This window comes from Anser anser, assembly GCF_964211835.1.
Source record: "Anser anser genome assembly, chromosome: 14".
In the NCBI taxonomy this organism is placed as follows: domain Eukaryota; kingdom Metazoa; phylum Chordata; class Aves; order Anseriformes; family Anatidae; genus Anser; species Anser anser.
The window spans coordinates 1622526-1644797 of NC_139735.1; the positions used below are offsets into that span (position 1 = coordinate 1622526).

Below are 22272 nucleotides of genomic sequence, written 5' to 3' on the forward strand. Positions count from 1 at the left end.
TTGGTTAGTCTTCGGTGCCAATCTCTGCTATACCTAAGGCTTTTCAAACTGAAAAAGGAAAGTGCATTGAAATATTCTAAGACTCTGACTGAACATCTGAAGGTAATTGCATAAATATTTTTTTCATTTTTAATCAAATTAAAGTTCTACATCACTAAAAATTCCTCTATCCAGTTTACAGACTGCTGCGTGCAAACTTCCAGGACGCTCTGTTTAGAACTGGAAGTATATTTGAGCTGAGTAGCTTAAAGCTGGGGAGATTCAGCATGACTATAATGTCATCAACCCACTGGTCCTAACATGATAGATATCTATTAATAATTTGATGTAGCTTTTGTCTTTAATAAGTTTAGTAAGCTTCAAAGAGAATTTTAAAAGATTTTTCTTTCTGCAGGTATAACAAAGCTGAAACCTCACTTTGTCTTCACTGATTTTTGTCTTAGTCATCAGTAAAAGGGATATTTTTACCACATTTGAAAGTACTTTGCTTGATATTATTCAGGATTTTGATTATTGCTTAAAAGAAAAGCTATAAGAACTAACTTGTTTAAAAATGACTGATTAAGCAGATAAAATGTGATTAAAGTATAAACATAAATCAGGACAAATTTATTTTCCCCCAACAGAATTCCTATAACAATTCTCAAGCACCATCACCTGGTATGGGAAGGTGAGTAATGAAAGTTGGTACCAGTATTTCCCAATGCATAGCCAGTTTTCTACATAAACTGTGCGCCTGAGGTACTCGAAGAGTAGCTTTTCACTCTAAAGAGCAGTAGTTGTTTTCTAGCCAATTCCTGATTGCTCTAAGGTCTAGTTTTCGATTCTTATCATAGATTATGATAAGAATAATAAGAACATAATTATCATAGATCATTCTAACAATATTTCATTGATAATTCTAATTGTAATAGATAATTTTATTCTGATAAAGGGTTTGGAAAACTGCTGCTTTTGATATTGCTGTACTGAAACTTAGGCAGTTCCTTGTTGGGGGTGAAAAATAATAATAATAAAAAAAAAGTAGTGGGTCATTAACATACAAAGTGCTTGTCTTAGTGAATTTGTTGTTTTATATAACGCTTTTTCCCTCAAAACGATAGCTTTATTACTGCTGCAAGCCCAGATGGCTACGAGTACTTTCAGGGTTGTCTGTTCCATAGTATAGCAATTTATTTTTATTCTTTAAAACTTAACAACCAACCTTTTATAGATCACTCTCTCAAAATTAAAAATCCCAGAATTTTAGGGGAACTTTTCAGATTTGCATCATGTTATTTGAAAATGTAGTAGTATGGCAGTATAATTAACCATGTAGTTTTATTTTTATTATTATTTAAGGTTCAATTTATTTAAACAATGAGTTTAAGACTTTAAATTGAAAGATGGTGAGGATTGGTTTTGGATACTAAGCTGAAACACAGGTGCTGGAGGAGCCTTGGTATTTTACCAGCCTGTGCATTTCATCTGTTGCAGGGCAAACCCTGACTTCTTGATGTGTGAAGTGGGGGTGTTTTAGCATCCCACATTCTGAGGTGTAGGAAGAGAGGTCTTAGAGCATTATTCTTACAGCATGACAAGCCTGAAGTACATATGCATGCATTTTACAATTTAATATTTCTCTTTGGATAAGCAGCAAGCCTGTTGGTATGCCGTCTCCAGTCTCTCCAAAGCTGTCTCCAGGGAATTCAGGAAATTACTCTTCTGGGGCAGCCAACCCTTCAGGGAGCGGGTCTTCGGTGACGATCCCCCAGAGGATCCATCAGATGGCAGCCAGCTATGTCCAAGTTACATCCAACTTCCTCTATGCCACTGAAATATGGGACCAAGCCGAACAGCTGTCTAAAGAACAGAAAGGTAAGGCTCGTCACAGGCAGGTTATAACCTCACAGGATGCTCAGCTGGGTCTTCTGCAAAAGAAGGACAGAAAGCGATGCCTTTGATTATGGTGATTCCCCGGGCTGGTTGTCTTGATTGTCAGATGGTGCTGGTGATGTAATGTTTCCTACTGTTTGTTTTAAATAAACAAATCCTGATTTTCCCATAAGTTGTTCACTGTAGGAAGAGGAACTTGGTGCACTTCCTTCTCTGAAATTCTTATCTTGAGTAAATATACACGTTTGAGGGAAAAGACCAAAAAAAGTTTTGCAACCATTTAACCATAGTATAATTATTCTCATCTACTAGTCTTATGGGAAAGAGTAAAGAAATTGACTAGAAAAGATCTTTTTCTTTTATTTTTATTCTTCCAACATTCAGCCATCTTTCATTTCTTCTGTCTTAACCTGAAAGATTTGTGTTGAAAAGATTTTTTTTTTTTTTGTGATGCAGTATTTCCAGTACACCAGCCAACGTGAAAGATTGTGCCTAATTTAACTTGCATTTCTGTTGTTTTAGAGTTCTTTGCTGAACTGGATAAAGTCATGGGCCCTCTGGTTTTTAATTCAAGCATCATGACAGACCTAGTGCGTTATACCCGTCAGGGACTACATTGGTTGCGCCTGGATGCCAAGTGATATTTTGAACTGAAGGAATGGAAAATAGAACACATTTTTCTCGCTGCCTCTGATTTATCTCCACAACACTGTGTCATGTCAATAAGGAAGACTGCCATAACACATTGCTTAGTTGACACTAAGAGCAAGGAATGCTTTGAAATGTCTCCCATCCTCATTTGTGTTTTGTGTTTTAACCCCAAATTATCTGGTTAATGGACTTCTTCAGTATTCCCGTTTTAAGTTATTTAAATATTTTAAAATTTGCAAAATATAAAGGTGTACTTTTGCTAATCTATCATGGATAGATTGGATCATTGGAATTCCAGTCATAATACATAAGTCAGTTTAAATCCTATTTATTTTAATTTTTTAATTTTAATTTTGAAAAGCCCGATTTTGGGCAATTTTTAGCTGTTTCTTCCCTAAATTTACCCTTTCAAGTACTTAGCAGAAATTAAACATAGACACTTTATTTAAGGACTTTGTGAGCTTTGTTACTCTGTAATGTCTTGTGGTGGTAGAGCCTGTAAAAGGAAGTAGGATTGATAGGTTCTAACGTGTAGGAACACCATACTTTTCATGCCTAATGCCTATGAGTCAACTAATAAATGACAGCTAGAGATTTATTATTGCAGAATTTGTACTAAATAGAAAAGTTCCAGATATTCTTCTACATATTAAGATACTTCGTTTAAATGAATTTTAAAGAAATTTATATGGAAAATATTTAGCTGGATCTGACTTGGGTTGCTTTCAAGGCAGTTTCAAACATTGATTAACACTATAACAAATCACAAAACATTACAGTAATTTGTATTCGATGTGATATCAAAGTAATGGTGTAGGAATGAACTTCAGTCAGATAGGTGCGATGCATACAGGAAAGGTTTCTGAAATGGACAATCTTGTGCTTTTTTGTATCTCTTCATTTAAAATAAGTTTTGTTTCCTTGCTTGTCATTTTTTGACACATTCAAAATCAGCGAACTTTGTGGTTTAAAAAAAACCAAACCAACAGGAGTTAAATTCCTACCAGAACCGTCATTTGCATCTTTTCCATTGACTGAGAAACCAGGAATCTTAAGTAGAAACGGAGGTCCATTTTTTCCTTTTAGGGTCTGATGGTTAATGGACACTACAGCATGACAGTGCAACAGCCATTGTGGGGTGGGGAGCACGCCTGCTATTACAGGGAAGCTGTCTAACTGCTTTGATGCGGAATGGATTTGAAACTTGTATTTACCCCATGTTAATGAAGGTCCCATTAATGCTTGATGTGTTTGATGGAGCGGAATATTCACTTGAGAGAAGCGATTTGGTGCAACAGAAATGGTTCGTGGAGTTGCAGCTGACTGCTCTCAAAACGTGCAAACCAAAGTACCTTTCCACGCAAGGTGCTTGTCTGAGTAAAAGGTTTAAAATGCTACTGCTTTCAGTATTGCTTAGTGCCCCTAACATGTCTGGTGTGCCTTATGCCTTACTTTTAGATGAAGATTTTATGAACTGTTTACAAGATGTTTTACAGCAGGACCAGGTATACTGTATGCAGTGGTCTTCTGCAGTACTTTGGTAAAATTCCATTTCCTTTTTAAAACTAGTGTCTGTCACACAAACTGACTTCTCATCGCAGTGGTCTCCTTTTAAAGAGTCAAACTCTGAATACTTTAGAGTGAGATTGTGGAATGCTGCTTTGTTTTATCTCCCATTTAACCCTTTATTCTGTACCAGATATGAACGTGCATGTTCAGGAAAATTATTGCACTAAATTTTTGTGTAGCTGTAGTTAAGTGCCAAACTCATGGCAACCTCGACGGAAGGAATAGAATTCTACGCTACTTAGTACTGCAGTATGTCCTATGGGCTTTAAGAGTTTAGGAGTTTTGCAAATTAGTAACCTACTAAAAGGTAGCTGCATATTCGTAGAGCTTCCTTTGCGTTCCAGCGTGTTTTGTACTTCCAGAAGAGCTTTGCTACATACAAACCGATACGTGGGTAACGGACCTGTGACTTGTTCAATTATAGCCGAATTTCCCGTTCAGGTCTGTTGGAGCATCCTTTGTATTGAATCACTGTGCAAGATCACGTTTCTTTTAGTGTTTGCTGTTAGAGACAGAACTCTGTACCCTCAGACTCTGCATCCTGGTTAATGGGACACTGTCAACTATTTTTTCCTTTAATACTCTAAAGTGCCTAGCACACTTTTGACGCTATATAAAAAATACCTTCTTAGAAGTTGCATTCATAGTTTATTTTTTTGTGTAGTGCTGCACTAGCCAGCATGGCTGTTTTTTGGCTTGCTCTTTTGTGCACAGTTACCATGACTGTCAGCAGGAATGGTCTCATCTCTGGGATTTTTTTTTTCTTTTACTAGAGTCCCACAAATACCTTTTGGTGTCACGTGCAATTGGTCTGTAAAAATGTATCGCTTATCCCTAGATCAGTGAATCTTAAAGAATTGTCTTCAAATGACCAGAGGACTTTTTACATTGTGTCAAAATGTGGACCTGAACTGGTTGAAAGTGTCCCACCTAAGCAGTGTACTTCACAGTGAAATACCCTCCAAGAGTGCTGTCCCAGATTTCTGTCTGTCTGGGAGATATGCAGTGGTCTTGTTCATTGAAAAGAAATGCCTTACTCATCTGTGGCTATTTCAAGCAGAGAAACTTAAATTTCACACTTCCAAAAGCATATCTATGTTGGGATTTACCGTTGTTTCAAAGAGAGAAGTTAGGTACTTATCAGATTTCATAGCCAAAAAAAATGCAAATACTTAATAAGCTTCCATCCCTCTGTCAAAATGCAGGCTAACAATCTAAATCTTTTTTTTTTTTAACCTTTACACAACAGCGGTGGAAATGCATGTCACTTCAGCACTAAGGCAAGTCGCACTATTGACTAACGAGGGAATCCCTAACTCCTGGCTTCCTAAATGATTCCCTAGACGATTGTATATTAAATACATATCAGCGCCGTAATTTTAATTCCCTTACTGAACGCGGTCCCAGTTGGTGAATCTTAAAAATGGCTTAATCAGACTAGGCTTGCTCAGATATCAATATTATTTGAATTTGCTGTGAAACTTGCAGGTTCCTAGGTGATAAGGTGCAACCATTTATATTTATAAACAAATCTTTAGGACACCAGAGTAAAACAGCCCGATACTTTTATTTTGATTTGAAACTATTAGCCATAAAGCAGAGCATATGGATGGCTCTTCTTGGCTTTTGATGGCAGTATGCAATTTGTATTGTATGTGTCTTTTAATATATATGTATATATATATGAACTCAGTCTGTCCAAAGTATATGTTATACTTGTTTTTAGATTATGGTGCAACTGACTATATTGATATATTATTTATTGAGTGATGAATCACCATCTTACTGGTGATAAATCTTGCATATTATACAGGAGTGCAATGTATATTCCTTTAGATTGCTGAGGCTTGATTGCTGTGATAACAAAAAAAAAAAGCCCTGAAATGTATTTACGAATGGCCCCAACATACAGAGAGTCAGTACTTTATGGAAGTACTGTTGTGCTTGCCTGGGGCAAGTAAAATAAAGCCGTAGGCAGATAATTATGTAATTTTCCAAAATGGGAAACTATTGGAAAGAGAGACTACCTTTGCTGTATTTAATATTTCACTTACCTAACAGATATTTACTGTCACTGCAGTGTTTATATTAAGGGCCTGAGCAAGTCAAGTTTGAATTACCCATTGGGGAGTAAGCAACTTCCAAATTATTAGATGTCTGACGAGTATTTCGGTCAGGGTTTAAATTACTCCATCTAAGGAATCAGTATTATGGAAAACTGTATGTTTCCAAGCAGCAAAGTAAAGATACCTTTTAAGTATAAAGAGTAGCCAAAGCTTTTGGTAGCCAACTCAGACAAATACAGACCTATTCCAGGAGGCAAATGTCCTAAGTATGAAAGTTGGGTAAACCCAATCAATCAGGGAATCATGATCTCTGTCTAACTCCATTACTTTTCAAGGAATTGGTCTCTGATGCCATTTGAAAACGGCGGTGTTGGGGGCGGGGGGGCGGAGAGGGAAGGGTTAGCTGTGCAGCGAGTGAATTCCTGCCTCGATAGGAGCTCTGGTCTTTGCTGGAGCAGCCTTGGAGGCAGCGCCAGCTCTTTGCTCTCTGCCAGTCTCGGCTGAGTTTCAATCGAATACACTATACTGAGCAATTTGAAATGCTGCGTTACAGCACAGAATTTATATAGGCTATCTTTATGTAAACGCTTACCTGTTTTAATTTCATCTGGAAACTTAATGGAAATGTATCCGTTCCTGTTGTAACTCTCCACGTTTGCCAACGGGGCTGATACAGGCAAATTGGAATGCAGTGTTCCCCGTCTTCAGTTTTTATATGCAACCCTAGGAATTGATGTAGTCGGGTGCACAGTACTTCTGCAGCGGCTGGTGTCGGCTGCACTGGCATTATACATCTGAACACTCAACTCTAAGGACCAGGCATGACTTTTGCAAGCACAGTTCCTGACATTTGTATCTGGTCCCCCTTTTAAATTGTTTTAAGAAATTTTGTATATGGAGGATAAAGTGCTTATATATTTATTAAAAATCCTTTATCTTATTTGAAATTATTATTTGGTGAAGAAGGGTTTTCTTTTGGGGGAGGGTTTGCGGGAGGGGGAAGGTAACTTTTAAGCTGTCACTTATAAATGAAGCCCTTATTAATCATACAGAAAGGTACTGTTAGTAACTAATGGGATGTCTCTGTTTTATGCTTTGTACATGACAAGTCCATGTGTTACATTTTGTTTCTATCAAAATATTTAGGCATCTGTCTTTCAACCAAAACCTAAAAAAAAAACAAACTGTGATTTTATTTGTTGCAATACATTTGAAATTTCAAAGGGTACTTTGGGGCTCAAAATTAGGATTTCTAAGTCAGTATGTGCATTTCACGTAATAAAGCTGTTAATGGTGAGCAAAGTATTATATACTAACTAGATTTTTTCCACATCTGTATAGTATATTCTATGTATTTTGTGGTATTGAGATTATAGAAAGTTTAGTGTCTGAAACATGCGTTTAATGTGTATTTTTAAACAAATTTATGGCAATTAAAATATTTGGAGAAAAGGGTATCACATTTCAATTTGTAAAGATCTTTTTAACTACTGTGTCATTAAAATGCTTTGTACAATGCAAAACTGTAACTGGAGAAACTAAGTTTAATAAATATCAAATAGATTTTCTGTATTAAACTTCATAAACACTGTGTTCGTGTCTGTTGAACGGGCTGTCTCCTCCCCAGTATTGCATTTTAAAGCAGTTTTCGTCTTTGTTTTAATGCTCTCTGTGTAACAAAGGAAAATGACGTTCAGTATTTGTGTGTCCCAGACCTGTTGATGTTTGCCTAATCAAAAGTGGCTTTGTTTCTCTCAGCCCTCTGAGTTAAGATGGATCTGATTTTGATAAATGTATTTTGAAATAAGAAGATCCCTCAGTGGAAGGGGTCAGTTTAGGACTTTACTTAGGCAATTTTGATTAGAAGTAATTAAAAGTAAATACGTTTTCTAGTTATCACCAGATATATTTGGCGTATTGAATCTGCTAGCAGTATTATTATCAGTTTGTTTGCTCCCTCTTTCCGACAGGCCTTTATTTGAAGTACTGATAAGAGTTCAGCTGTTGAGACTGAAATGAGATGGAAGCGTGATCTACTTTAAGCACTTGCCAGGTTGAAGGATAAATGTCTAAAGTCCAGTTTGAAATAAGCACTCCTACTTGAAATGCCTGATGCGCACTCAGCATACACTTTGCTCACAGGATACAAGGAAAAACCCAGGTTGTTTACTGAATATAAACTTTTAATCCACACCTTAAAAAAATATATATTAACAGTTATAAAAAAACAAAACAAACATGAGATGCAGGGTCCTTTTATTGAGCTTGGCCAGAGAGTCATCCTCAGGCGTATGCTGCGGAGGTACAGCCTTGGTTACTGAATGCTCTCCAGCTCTTTGAAGTCCTTTTACCAGTTCTTATGGCAGAAATGTCGAATATAATTGTTGCTGATTCATGGTCGTAGCTTTTGAACGGTCAATAAATATTTCACAAGTAGAGCGGAGCATTGTTAGCAGTAACAGTGATGGGTGTTCTTCATTACGACAGGTCACTCGGAGGCCGATCTAAGGAAACAGCGGTTTTTCCTGGAAAACAAACCATCATCAGGCACTGACAGCTGCGTAGGGCTCCAACAGGTCTGTCTGTCCTTAGCAGCGCTCAGCTATTACGACAGTGCTTGTATTCAGCTTAACGTGACTCAGTTTGTCTCGATTCATCTTATGTTCTTTGCTTTGCATGGTAACTCCAAAGTACGTATTACCCAGGGCTGTATGGCCAGGCTCTAGTGTAGAAATTATACACAACAAAAATGCCTTCCTGTCTATTTATCTTCCTGTAGCTGCTGTTATAGTTCATCCATGGTAATCACTAGAACCAAATGATTCATTTCAGACGCATGCAGAATAGGAACCTGACTGTCATTTCCTATAGTATCTGTGTGTAGATGGATCTATTCTACCCATTTTCCATTTGCTTTCAGGTGTAAGTACAGTAAGTGCCACACAAAATCAGCTTTCAGTCACTAGGTAGTAATTTTAACTAATCACTTTTTATATGTAATTGGTTAACTTATGTTTGCTTTAGTATTTTAGCTTTTAAATGATGAGCTTAAGTAATCACTTTAAAGTGATTACCATTTTAAAGATGGATTAATATTTAAGGCCTCTAAGTGGTTACCTAGAAGCTGTCCAGGATTCTATGGTTGGTTGTCCTTTTTTTTTGAAAAGATGGTTATTCTGGGTTGCAATGGAACTACAAAGGCTTGTCATCAAGGGCATTTGGACTCTGTTCTGTTTGTACTGCTTACAAAAAAGGTCTAAATCTATTGCTTCATCCATATCCCTCCTATCTTTTTTTTTATGCACAGAATTAATTCCATATCTTGAGTGAGAATAAGTGGAAACTTTCTCTACGTAGTATAACATCATGTATTCCTGAGCCTTAATATTGGTTAGGGTTAGTTACCTGCATAGCATTGTAATGCATTCGCTGTTATCCCTGCAGGAGGCTCCAATGGGTCTCAGTGAGACTCCTCTCCAGAAAGGTGTCATCCGCCTTTGTCTTTTTAGGTGAGGCTGTGGCTGGTGCAAGGAAGCACAGTGCATCTGAAACAGAGTCGTGGCACAGCTGTCAGGAGCACGCAGCGGCTGTAGGCAGTTGGTCATTTTGATGCTGTGGTCAATCATCATATAAATTTTAAGTGAAGGTCTGTAAATCTTGTTTTCAAATCATAGAGTGATCTGTTAAAGTACAATTGCTTATATCCTAACCCTAAAGAAATAATCATAAAAATCAACATTTTTAATTGTCTTGAGAGGGAAGGCAGAATTATTTGCTAAATTACATCTCAGAGTAACCCAGTTTTCGCTTTAAGCAGTTATTTACTTCTTCAGGATGTTGAATCTGCTAAAAGAGCTCTGCTCTTACTTCTGACTCTGGCACTTAGTGTTATTCGTGTAGCTCCTAACACTTTCGTTCACTGCCTGGCTGTTTGAGCTAGCATTTTAAATAGTTCTCTCTACTTACCTGGCTGAGCAGCAGCGAGCAGAATAAGAAGATTGCCATGACTTTCAAACAGTGCATCTTCACAGTATGGGCTGCTGCTTCGGCTGGAGGAGCAGCTGTGGGCGGAGGAGGTTGGAAGAGCCCTGAATAGAACTTGCCAAGCTTCAGCCAGATTTTTATAGACTTCATTCTCTTATCATTGCATCAGCTGTCAGTCATTACAGGAACAAAGTTCATTTCAGAGCAAGAGGGAATTACAAAGTTAGCATCTCCTGAAGCGATCTGGTTCAAGGCCTGTCTATCTAGCTAATGATTTACTCTCCTTCCACTTGTACTTTGTCTGGTCAGCTTACCAGGTTTGCCAACTGTTCCTTTTTTAAAACCTATCTAACACGTTACCAGAACTCCATCCATGCAAGCAAAAGGGTGGGTGGCCCAAAGTAGCGTGGTAAAGATCAAAAGCCTTATTATAACAACCCTATTTAACTTCTCTGATGTTCACAGTATGTGCAGCTCTGAGTTTGCCAGCTGGCAGGTAAGTATTGTCCTACCGAGTTTATTTGGAGCAGCAAATTGTACTTTTGGTTCTGCTTCTCGTTCTTGGTACATGAAAGAGTCATAAGCAAGTTACTTCTGACCTTTCTTTCCATTAACTTTGTGCTTAAAATGTGGATGCGGTACTTTCCATATGGGTTTTGGAGTGTAAAAATGATGTTATTCCTGATAAATCTTAGACATCTCCTTTCAAGGATCCCAGTCTGCAGTTAAAGATGATCTAGATAGCTAACCCTAAAAGCAGAAGAGATGGCTGGAAGGATTTTCTGGAGTTGAGTTGCTCCACGTAGCAAGACGATGGTTTCTTTAGACGAGCCATCTCTGCTGTAGTCTGCCTCTGTGTCTTACAGTGTAACTCGTGAGCAGTCTTCTAGAAGGTGCCAACAGCAGCTCCCACTGATGTGGACAGGCAGGTTAGAGCTAAGAGCACTCTTGCACTTCTCCGTGGTGCAGTGAGAAGAGATTGCAGCAGCTTGGAGGAAATGTTTCAAAAGAACTATGCGTTACCTTTCATCTTGCCCAAAGTCTCCGTTCAGACACACGCTTCTCCCACTTGGTCTCCCACGGGGAAGAGGGAGAAGTGTTTCTAAGATCACTCCTCTCTCGATGCACCTTGCCAGTACTCCTCCTCCTCCTTGTCTGATACATCTGGCTCCCAAATCTGTCCGCATGTTCTGTATCTGTCAAGGAAATGATTTATGAGACTGCAGAGCAACAATAGCAGTTTAGCCATGGCAAGCACTGCTTGGAGGCACTCTGTTTTGAAAGTTACTTCAAGTAGGAAGATAGCGTATAAAATAATTAGTTGTTTTAGCTAAATTATAAATCTAAATATGGATGCAATAGACTACATTTTCTGTGATTGCTTAATATGGAAGTATAAGTGCCAGCGTGGAAGGCAAGTTACTAAGATTAAGATAATGCCTGCCATGTTGTCAGGTTCCTGCCTACGGATGATTACCCCTTAGCCCAAATTTCACTGGGATTAAATAAAACCCCTTTGCAGCGTATTGCCTGCAAGCTATTATTGGAAGATATGTTCCTTTCCTGGGGTTCCTTACTCTTCCCCGGTTTGTCTCGCTTCCTTGTGGGAAGGAATCGAAACCCTTCGTCATTTCACCTTCCTTGGTTTCACATAGGGAAAGAAATGAGACAGTAAATAATGACAGATCAAATAGCAGAACTTGAATGTTTCTCTTGTATCTGGCTGTGAATTTCTCAAATGTTTTTCCCTTTAAGTCCTTTCCTTACATGTATGTGAGTTCTAATTTCTGCTGTCTCCACTAGGCACTGTAGTAGAACAGAGACAAGAAAAGCCACGGTGGCAGTCTTGACTGCGTATTTGGAGCACAGGATGTGAAGTGACAGCTCAGCTCTGACAGCCGTGTCCTCAGTAAGTCATCGTTCCTCAGCTTTTTTGGCTAGCTAAGATTAGTACTTTGTGATGATACGTCAAAACTGTTGTGTGTCCTAGGTTGCTAACAGTGTCAGCTCGTAGTTGCAGATCCCTTTGAAGCAGCAATCCGTTTATTCTGTGCAAGAAAAGAAAAAAAAATCGGACTGCTTGTTTCCATGTATGCAAATCCAGTGCAGTCCACTCGTCTACTGCTGGCTAGTCAGAAGCCACAGCAAAAATGCTGGTTTAAACACCAGAATGTTACAGAACATTGCTGTGTTGCCACTTCTAACGTTTAGCAAAGGGACAATAGAAATAAATTAGATGATTAAGACGGTAGCCCGCTGTCTCCTATTTGCCAGTAGGAAGCCACAGCCCCCGTGAACATTTAGCAAAGGGAGAACAGAAACAAATGAGATTGAGAAACTTTCAAACACAGCGTTTGGACGCTGAAACACCCCCCGGCCCAACGCCCCCCTGCCACGCAGCGGGCAGGAGCCGTCGCTGCTGGCAGCGTGAGGAAACGCCGGGTTCTGCATCCCTGCCCCGCGGGCCGGACCCGGGGGGCAGCTGGGGACTGGCAGCGGTGCTCGCGGGGCTGCAGCGCCGTGGGTAAACTCGGCGGCAGCGGCTGAACGTGCCCCGGTGTTTACAGTAGGCTGGCAGCTGGCTAGGCCATAGTTCAGCCGTCTGTGAAACGGGGGCAGAGACCTCATCGCAGAGGCTGCGAGGAGCTGCTCACCCTCTAGAGCTCCTGAGAGGAAAGGGATTGAGGAAGCACTTACTGAAGCTACCGCTGTGCCAAGCCTACGAGTCCGGTTATTTAGGCTACAGAGCAGCTGCCCTTGCTCTTTGGGGTAAGTAGGAGGCAAATGAGAGTTCTGAGCAAAGCCTGCCCCCGGCCATCTTTGCCACCTCCCAGTTGCTGGAGCCAGTTCAATGCTCCCGTCGTGCTTAAGCTGCCTACAAAGTACCGGTGAACCAAAACGTAGACTGGAGCACAGAAAGCTTGTGGTGCAGTGGGAGCACTTGCACTGCTCCTGGCTAGGCCAGCCTCTGTCTGTGCTTGAGTACAAAACCATAAAGCATTTGACTCCACCATTTGCATACCCCCAGCTTCCTGAAGTGAGACTGAGCATCTTTGTCTTCCAGACGGCTCAGCCCTGAGCCCGCAAAGCAACTACCCCAGGAAAACGTCACTCTCCCTCTGCAGATAAGATAAATTCTCAGTACCAGCTGCGGGACTAGCGCAACAGGGAGATAAATGAGTTACTTCGCTTGGAGCACGAGCTTGAGACAATCAGCTCAAGACTAAGGGAAAAAAAAAGATAAAGAACTGAGCCAAACGGTCTGGACTTTGGAGAGCAAAGCGTGTCGTACTTGGAGCTACAGGGTGAATTTCTTAGGCACAGATTTAAAAGCGAACAGTAGCAATAAAGCTCCTGAGATCACCCTCAGGTGTCAAAATAATCTTTTTTTTCTCCTTGTAGTTCCCAAGAAGAAGCTTCTAACTTGGACTGTTAACACCAAGCAGACATCAGAATTGCAGTTTATCATCTGATTAACGTTAATAACTATGATACCCAGGTAGGTGTATGTGGGGCAGAGTCCACATTCAGCTCCGAGCCATCAGCCAGCTCATACAGTTTTGGGCAATGTCAGATGGACCGTTTGTTTTTTCACGCGTCTCAAGGCTGGAATATATTCTATTTCAAGAGGAAAAAGTGGCTGGTGAGGGACAGATAAAGGGATCAATGAGCTTACCCCCGAACTGTTATTTCTAACCATTGATAGCTGAGGACAGCCCTTGCTACATTAACTAGACTGAGAAGTGTTTCAAAGAAACAAGAGGCAAAGAGGCTGGAAATAAGAAGTAAAGTAAAAAGTAAAGTAAAAAGTAAAATAGTTTGAGCATAGAGTAGTTTAATCTGATCATCCCTCTGTACAGAGTGAACCGGAGAGCCATTTCATGCGACTCACCTCAACATGTAAAGCCATGGACTTCACACAAAGTCATGAGACAGAGTTAAAGTTTATTAGACAACACTTTATCTGCCCGTCATCCTAATCACATGAACACGCTTAGCAACAGGACGCTGATAACACGGTGCGCTAACATCTCCGCTAACATCTCCTCGTGGCTCTGGCTACTTGTCGTTCTCGTAGTCAGCAGGGTTCTTCCTCTTCAGCCTCTCGAACTCCTGCATGCCCCAGGAGTACAGGAGGTAGGCGCCCACGAAGGCTGCAAAGAGAGGAGAGCGCTGAGGAACCGCACAGCGAGGAGGGGGGGGCAAAGCTGCGGCAGGCTGGCTCACAACGACAACTGGTACGAACCCTCCCTGTTCTCCCCATCCTTCCCCAGTCCCCCTTGACCCCCCCGTTTCCCCTTTCACATCCCCCAATCCTTCCCATTTCCCCCCAGCCTCCCCAGTTCCCCTGGTCCCCCTCAGCCTCCCCCCGCCTCTCCCGTTCCCCCCCAGCCTCTCCCAGTCCCCTTGATCCCCCGAGCCTCCCCCAGCCTCTCCCCTTCCCCCCCAGCCCCTCCCCTTCCCTCCCAGCCTCCCCCATTTCCCCTGGTCCCCCTCAGCCTCCCCCATTCCCCCCCCCATTCCCTAAAGCCTCCCCCGACCTCCCCCATTCCCTCCCATTCCCCCCCAGCCCCCTTGATCCCCCCCCAGCCTCTCCCCTTCCCACTGCAGCCTCCCCCGTTCTCCCCCATTCCCTAAAGCCTCCCCCATTCCTTCCCATTCCCCCCCAGCTTCCCCCAGTCCCATTGACCCCCCTAAACCTCCCCCAGCCTCTCCCCTTCCCCCTCAGCCTCCCCCAGTCCCCCCCCCAATCCCCTCACGGCCCCCCCCCTTCCCCCTCAGGCCTCCCCCCCCAATACTCACGGGGCACCACCTTGAAGACCTGCGAGCTGAAGCGCCGCCACACGTTGGGCAGCCCGTGCGAGAGGACGTTGGGCAAGGCGCGCTGCTCGAAGGGCGACAGGCTGTAGGTGACGACGTGCCGCACCCGCGCCAGGTTCCCGAAATGCCGGCCCATGGCGGTGTCACCTTGGCGACCGCCTTCGCCGCCGCGCCGACCGGAAGCGGAAGCGGCATCGGTGATGCCGCTTCCGCTTCCGGTCCGCGCGGCGGCAGTGTCCCCCTCAGGGGTGTTCGTCCTCCCCCCGAAATGTCGTGTGGAGAAAAAAAAAACACAAAGTGACGTTATCACGATAAAAAATACTAAGTGGTGTTGCCACAGTAAAACTCCCTAAATGACGCTGCAACAATTAATAAACGCGAAGGGACATTGCCACAGTAAAAAAAAAAACACCAAATGACGTTGCAGCAATAACACCAAACGATGTTGCGACAAAAATAAACACTAAACGGTGTTGGCACAGTAAAAACGACTGATGTTGCCGAGATTTTATAAATGAGGCAAAACAATAATGTGAAGGCCATGCGCGCATCCCCTCACGGATGTAAATGCTCCCCAAAATGCCACATGGAAAACACTAAATGATGTTGCCACAACAAAAAACACTAAGTGATGCTGTCATAGTAAAAAAAATAAAAAATACTTCTGCAATTTTATAAATGAGACAAAATAATAACGTGAAGGCTGTGAGCGCATCCCCTCACAGATGTAAATCCTCCCCAGAATGCCACCTGGAAAAAGAAACACTAAGTGACATTGACACAATGAAAAACACTAAATGATGTTGCCACAATTTTGTAAATGAGACGGAATAATAACGTGAGGGACACAGTTTTAAACACAAGTGTTTGGTGAAGCTTAATTCCCCCAGTCTGAAAGGGATTAGCGGGAGCAATGTGCATCCCCTCACAGATGTGAATCCTCCCAAAAATACCATGTGGAAAAAAAAAGCAACTAACTGACATTGTCACAATTTTATAAATGAGACAAAATAATAATGTGAAGGGACACAGTTTTAAATACAGAAGCTGTTTGGTGAAGCTGAATTCCCCCGGTTTGAAAGGGGTTAGTGGGAGCAACGCGCACTAGGCAGGGAAGCTTTTTTACGCCAGTCAAACACAATATTGACCTGGGCTGGGATTTTGTTTGACACTAAGGTTTTTGCCTTGAGCTCTTGGTGTTTTCCAGCCATGCCTCTGATCAGAGCCAAAGCAAGCACTATTTTTAGGTAGCAGCCCCAGTCAGAGGCCTCCTTTGGTGGAAGTTCTGACTGCTCGCCAGGCAGCGTTGCACCTCTGCAGGGTACTCCAGGCTCACAGAAGCACCACAGCAGCACCGGCTGGTTCACATCTGGGAGGTGAAGCACTGTCCGTGTCCTGTCACAGCGCTGGGAAGTCACACACAGCACCTCAGGTTCAGGCCTTTCTCTGCCAGGCTGAGTTCCCAAGCCCTTGGGTACTGCACAGGTCAGGCTCTAATGTTAGGGTCTAGTAGGAAGTTAGGGACTTCATGCATCAATACATTTGCAAGCCCTTTTAAAGGCTAGTCTTAGCGATTCAAAGAAAAACAAAACCACACAAGGCAGTGCTACACCACATCCTTCTGTTAAAAATCCACATCAAAGCTGTCTTTTGTGTGAGCTTCGTCTAAAGCTCTCTTAGCTTGGGTCCCCAACCCAAAACAAGTGCTTTGAACAAAATTCTTGTAACTAGAAAAATCTAGGAGAAAACACATTAGTCTTGGTGAAGATTTTGTTTAAAAACATACAGAATTAAGGGGCTGTTACCTACACCCTTATTGTGAGAGGAAATGAGGCTATGGCCCTACATCTTCACATCTCGTATCAGACTACTAGACATTTAACAGCATTTAACTAATTTAATAACCTCCTAAAAGCCTTTAAGTGACAGTGTTGAACATTTCCACATACCTCAGAAGCATGTGGCAGCATAGTTTTACAGGTAGAATCCCATACCCTAACACCATGACAATCTTGTATATTGTTCTAAAAAACAGATCAAGGTTTTTTTAACAGCATGTGTAAGCTGTTGCATGTTTGTGTTCAAATAGTTCAGTGATTTGATTTTTTTCTACAAATTACTAGATATCTCTCCTTAAATTCTTACCACCCATTGCTGAGAAAGCTTCAAGAGCATGACAGAAGAAAAGCAAGGAACAGCCCGATTAACTTTTTTTTTTTTAAAACAGAACTGCAAGGAAAAGTTATCTTCTTGCTAGGGGAATTAGAAAAATGTGTTAGGGAATATGAGCAAAAAACTGAGAAAGTAATTTTAATATTAGAGTCTTTCCTCTTTCCATAGACACTTGTCAGAAATGTCATTACAAAAGATTTCATTACATAGAGGAAGACTAGCAGGCACTGAACTTAAGTTGTATGCATGATAGGCATTTATTTCCTTTTTTTTTTTTTAATCTATAACAAAACAGCTTAAAATAGGCACCTGGTAATTGAAACCTCTTTCATATTTTAAATGCAAAATTATTCCAATAAAAAGATATTTACATTTAATTTCACATTCTAGAAAAGCTGAGTGGCTACAAAAATAAGTGCTATTATGTAAACACCTACTAATCGCATGCTAAATCCTGACCAATTTCAAAGAGCTGTTAGACAAATGCTACAGGTATTCTGATAATTCAAAATACCCAAGCTAAGTGTAAAATGAATTAGGATTCACCCACTACCGACAAGTGCACTTAGTAGCTATCATATCTTCATATTCTTTGTAGACTATGGAGCCGTCGGGCTCTATCGTTAGCACGCTCAGTGGGCTGTACTCAGCAGGAACACAAGAGGGCTTCGGAACAGATGAGTCCAATTTCTCATATATTAGGTTCTGCACCATCGTATGCACAGGAGAGCCGTAACGGTGCCCCACTACCCTCGGGCAGTCCCCTTTGCAATACTGAGGGCTGTATCTATGTGGTGCTATTATCCATTTGTCCCATTTTAGCTGGCTAAAACTTAGACGGAAGCTGTGGAGCTCACACTCATTTTGAGGAAACAGAAATTGTTTGAAATATTCACTCAGATTGTAAGGTGGAGTTGCTGGAGCTTCGTTCAGATTCTCGTCTCTTCGACGTCGAGAGGCCCTTTTACCTTGCGGATTCTCTCTTCCTTCGTCATCTGTAATATCAGCCAGCAGACTGTTCCTTTGCCTGGGCCGCACTGGGTTTTTCCTTCTACGTCTGAGTGAGTTCCACCTGTGATAAGCTTGCTCACTGGTATCATTTAAGTAAAGGAGAAGAGAAGGGGGAACCAGAGCCATATTAATGTAACTGTCCTGTTCAGTGCTGTGTTGTGGATCACCCATCAGACAAGTGAAGTTCACAGCCATATGAATATTCCTCCTGTTAGTAGCAATTAGAGGCTGGAGAAAAGAAGTCACGTCAATCTCCACCCACTTGCGTTTTCTAACTTCAAAGTGCAGGCTAAAAGCTACAGTGTGAGAAACACTGGGACATACTTGGCTAGAGAAATCATGCTCCTTAACAGACAAATGGCACATGCATGTAAAGGAAGAAGAAGTGGGAACAGATGTGTCAAACGAATAGAGCAAGACAGACTTGAGTAAGTGCTCTAGAGCAGTAACACGATCCAGGTTGAAGAGCAAATCCCCTGAGTGAAGGTCTCCTGAGAAGGGAAACAAAATTTTGCACAGTTACTGTACCTTAATTTGCCACCAAGACAAATACTTTTGTCTACTGGGTAATTAGAAATGATTAAGCAGCAGAAGAAACCAATTTAGATGCCTGAACATATTTTTATTGTATGAAATTCTCGGCTGGAGCAGAAATTCAAGATTTAAAAGTTAAGAAAACAACAAAGCCAAGAAGCCCCAAGCTTTTAAGAGGTGTTAAAATCTGTTTAGTTATAAGGCAGTACACAGCAATGTTAGCAGTTGGCTTTTCCCATTGTTGATATGGGGAAGGAGGAACTAGACAGTTTGGATTATAAAAGAAGCCATAAATGAAATAGTTTAAGTTGAATGCTTTGAGAGCTTTTTATTATTAACTCCAGGTATTCTTGCTACTCATGTATTATTGACCAGCAGCTGACAGCAAGTCTGGTTAATAGCAAGGCAGAAACTTATTAACACTAATTAAAAAAATTGTCACTTTGCTTTTCTGTTATGAAATAAAAACTTTCCAAGCCATTCTGAATGCAGATTTCTGTCTTATTCACTCATACTGTAAGATACACTATTCTTATCTTTTTGCATGATTTCTTTTTTCCTTTTTTTAAATTTTTTTTCTCTAATTTCCATTTCATTTTGAGATTAATAAAACCGTTTTCTGGCCTGCATTCCAGATGTGGACATAATATATTGCTTTTCTTACTCTCACCACTGTTTTTCTGGAAGTCAGAAAGCATTCTTTTTTGACCACATAAATACATTAATTGATCATCAAACTTTAATAGACTGTATAATCAGAAGTCAGATGAGGGCTCTGTAGATCTTGATAAACTTATATGGTCTATATCAATGACTTCTCTAAAATAATAAATTTGAATAACAGCCTTAAAATTAGTTGTAGCAAGTCAGTTCAGATTCAGGCTATTACTTTAATTATCACTGTACTTAGGATATGTAATCATGAGATTAACTGTTAATTGACAGTATATTTTTAAAGCAGTAGACCATACTATGCCAGGAAATTTTAGCCATAAACATTGATTTATTTTTTCTATAGCAAATTTTAAGCAATCCTCAACTTCAAAGCGCCATTACTGTGTGTGAGCATGATGTTTGTGTTTCAGGTTATCTGGCTCTCCAAGCGGAGGAATCCAAGTCAGGAAAAGTCAGACAACTCATCACCAATCACGTAAGTAAAATTAAAGGCCAAGGATTGTTGCTCTGACTAGACCACATTAAAAAAAAAAATCCTAAGTCACAGATGTGCTCAGCCACCCCAGTTTTCAGACCTGCCCCTGCCTTACAAGGGGTTCTGCTCTTCACACGTTTGGTTACGATTCTTTTCTAGGAAAAGCACAAGGCAAGGAGTTCTTTACAAAGAACTTACCCAGGCTAAGAGAAGAGCCATCAGGCTTAAAATAGCAACAAATCCAATGGAGTGAGATATTTTTCTGCTATATTGCAAGCATAGAACATGCCAAAATAAACCCCAACCAGCTGAACCTTTGAAGTTCAGGTCACTGCGCACCTACCTTTCATTAGGTCCCTGTGGCTGTGCTTGCATTCAGAACACGGGGTGAAAAGTCGAACAGTGTTATAGAGGTGGCTTTTGTTGGCCTTGGGGATCCCCTCCTTGGTAGCGGACATCTTATAGAGCCTCTTCATGTACCTGAGGGCTCTGGAGTCTGGCTGTAGCCTTGGGGCCTCGCTTTCCCAGCTCTGGCGTCCCTGGTCAGACAACACCTTGAGAAGGGGTGGCAGGAGGGCATATCCACGTCTCACACCTTTTGGCAGCCTCAACAATGGATTTAGCTCGCTGGGGATCTCCTCAGGAGCTACCAATAACCCAGAGATCCTGTCAGATGCTGCACTGTCCCTGGAGCGGGGGGAACACTGGATGCTAGAAGAAAGCCAGTGAATATAGCAATAGAAACAAACACAAATTCTCCAGGTACCCTCCATACTTTTTAGGGCTGCAGCCAAAAAACACCTCCCCTAAAATATTCAAGAAAAAAAGAGTGCATGAGCATGAGCCCTTATATACGGTGCAGCTGTGGCATGGGAGGGAGGTTTCTTTCTCATTAGAAACCAAAGAGGAAGACCTGCAGCTGGCTGCGGAACCCACATGCTTGTTTGCATTCAGGCTAGAGTCGCTGCACATGAAAGCATTTTGTAAGCAAAATCCTTATTCTCCGAGTAAACCTTTTTCACGTGGTAAATTGCAATACAAGTGTTCGTTTATCAGCCTCCAGAGGGAGCCGGGGAGACAAGTTAATATTGGCAAGTGTAACTGAATGCATGTTATTTGCACGAATTTTGATATTTGCGAGTTAACTGTTAAGAAAATGTCAGTAATAATGCTAATTGTCATCGCTAAATATATCTAAAATGCTAAATACTATTGCCATTAGCAATAATAAGGTAATAAAAAAGGGTGAAAGTGCTTTTCATTTGCTGCTAATGTATTTCTCAAATTTTGCTTCTTTGTGGATGTTAACATCCACCTGAGAGAGAGGTGACTGTGGCTGTCGTACCCTCAGGTTCCCTCTCATTCCAGCACACGTTCGCCTCCAGTCTTAGCTGAGGCAAGCAAAAAAGCAGAGTGGTTTTTTCGGTCAGTACCAGCTGTCTGTGGGGCGTGCTGCAGGAGGCTCTAACTGGAGTAATGCTGGTTGCTTCAGGAACATGGGGAACTTTTGTTATGGAACATAACTAAAGGGATGGGGCTTGTTTTATTTAATCAGGAAAATGCATAAGAAAATGTATTTTCATGGCATTTGTTTTTAGAGCTACGCTATCGATAACCTAGTGAAATGTCACCCGTAATCAGACTTTCACATCCTAAGGCTTAAGTAAGGAGTACTTGTTCAGAGAATGCTTAATTAACTGACAGAAATGTCAGCCTGGCATTCTTTGGTTTGGAGTGGAAGGTAAATTCAGATAACAATCTATCCTGTGAAACAATATTACCTTTTCTCTTACATTTGTTAAAGCTGTTTTGATTACGATAAGAGGGGGATACTGTCACGTCTAAGGTCAGCTATGTTTAAACCGCTTTGGATAAGGTGATCAGTGTTTTTGTTCATTTTAAAAATATATCCTTCTGTTGGGTGAGCTTGCACCAGACAGGCTGATCTGCTCCTCCCGTAGGGGTGTGAATTAGTCCCACTTCACGTTAAGTTCAGACAAATGTAACGACAGTTTCTGCTGTTCCGTGACGATTTAAGCTGCTTTCTAACACTGCTCTTTTCTACAAAGCACGCGTGCATTCCTGCTCTCTCCTTTGCTGATTTTGATCTTATCACATCTTGTGGGGAGTCCGTTCAGGGAGCTGAAATGATTGGAAAATAATCCAACAAGAAGTGAATGTGTGCTTTGCCTTTCTGAATTCACTGGACAGCCTGAGAACAACTGAGCCTAATCTTGAACAATTCCAGGCTCAACAGGACATGAGTGGTACTTCTGAATGCTAAAGGCATAGCAAATCCTTAACTATTAGCATGTATGGTGGGTGCCAAAATAATCTTACATATTTTTATATATACACTGCATTGGAAAGAGTATTCTTGAACACGTAGCTGTAGAAATTTTTACTTAAGTAAACCGAAAAGTTCATGAAACAGGTCAC

General features: G+C 41.2%; 4 protein-coding genes and 1 long non-coding RNA gene across 7 annotated transcripts in view; 2 read left to right on the forward strand and 3 right to left on the reverse strand.

The window, feature by feature from the left end:
* The window catches only part of AFF4 (ALF transcription elongation factor 4), a 49843-nt gene extending 42096 nt beyond the window's left edge, over positions 1 to 7747 (forward strand). For all 3 annotated transcript variants that reach the window (XM_083799176.1, XM_083799175.1, XM_083799177.1), the window contains 4 exons: positions 9 to 102; positions 627 to 670; positions 1637 to 1857; positions 2398 to 7747. In XM_083799176.1, the coding sequence (XP_083655302.1) occupies positions 9 to 102; positions 627 to 670; positions 1637 to 1857; positions 2398 to 2516 (478 nt within the window). In that variant the 3' untranslated portion in view covers positions 2517 to 7747. The remainder of the gene's footprint in view (positions 1 to 8; positions 103 to 626; positions 671 to 1636; positions 1858 to 2397) is intronic.
* A 579-nt stretch (positions 7748 to 8326) lies between these two features.
* LEAP2 (liver enriched antimicrobial peptide 2) lies at positions 8327 to 10310 on the reverse strand. The gene is made up of 3 exons (XM_083799208.1): positions 10128 to 10310; positions 9567 to 9706; positions 8327 to 8686 (listed from the first exon to the last, which is right to left on the reverse strand). Exons 1-3 carry the CDS (start codon positions 10293 to 10295, stop codon positions 8650 to 8652), a joined length of 345 nt encoding a protein of 114 aa, XP_083655334.1. The 5' UTR covers positions 10296 to 10310; the 3' UTR covers positions 8327 to 8649.
* Positions 10306 to 14143, forward strand: LOC310881684. Its single transcript, XR_014572504.1, has 4 exons — positions 10306 to 10641; positions 11949 to 12054; positions 13548 to 13644; positions 14006 to 14143. It is a non-coding gene; the product is annotated as an uncharacterized lncRNA (long non-coding RNA).
* On the reverse strand, positions 14071 to 15174 carry UQCRQ (ubiquinol-cytochrome c reductase complex III subunit VII). Its single transcript, XM_083799207.1, has 2 exons — positions 14949 to 15174; positions 14071 to 14299 (listed from the first exon to the last, which is right to left on the reverse strand). The coding sequence occupies exons 1-2, from the start codon at positions 15100 to 15102 to the stop codon at positions 14205 to 14207; spliced, it is 249 nt and encodes an 82-aa protein (XP_083655333.1). The 5' UTR covers positions 15103 to 15174; the 3' UTR covers positions 14071 to 14204.
* Positions 15175 to 16454: 1280 nt separating this feature from the next.
* On the reverse strand, positions 16455 to 20674 carry GDF9 (growth differentiation factor 9). The gene is made up of 2 exons (XM_083799183.1): positions 20177 to 20674; positions 16455 to 18640 (listed from the first exon to the last, which is right to left on the reverse strand). The coding sequence occupies exons 1-2, from the start codon at positions 20604 to 20606 to the stop codon at positions 17688 to 17690; spliced, it is 1383 nt and encodes a 460-aa protein (XP_083655309.1). The 5' UTR covers positions 20607 to 20674; the 3' UTR covers positions 16455 to 17687.
* Positions 20675 to 22272: the final 1598 nt, after the last annotated feature.

Coding starts and splice junctions, on each gene's coding strand:
- LEAP2 (XM_083799208.1), bottom strand. CDS start 10,295: ATGAAGTCTATAAAAATCTGGCTGAAGCTTGGCAAGTTCTATTCAGGG. Junction 9,707..10,127: donor GCTCGCTGCTGCTCAGCCAG/GTAAGTAGAGAG, acceptor ACTCTGTTTCAG/ATGCACTGTGCTTCCTTGCA. Junction 8,687..9,566: donor TGCATTACAATGCTATGCAG/GTAACTAACCCT, acceptor TTTGTTTTCCAG/GAAAAACCGCTGTTTCCTTA.
- UQCRQ (XM_083799207.1), bottom strand. CDS start 15,102: ATGGGCCGGCATTTCGGGAACCTGGCGCGGGTGCGGCACGTCGTCACC. Junction 14,300..14,948: donor GGTCTTCAAGGTGGTGCCCC/GTGAGTATTGGG, acceptor CTCTCTTTGCAG/CCTTCGTGGGCGCCTACCTC.
- GDF9 (XM_083799183.1), bottom strand. CDS start 20,606: ATGGAGGGTACCTGGAGAATTTGTGTTTGTTTCTATTGCTATATTCAC. Junction 18,641..20,176: donor CCACAGGGACCTAATGAAAG/GTAGGTGCGCAG, acceptor TTCCCTTCTCAG/GAGACCTTCACTCAGGGGAT.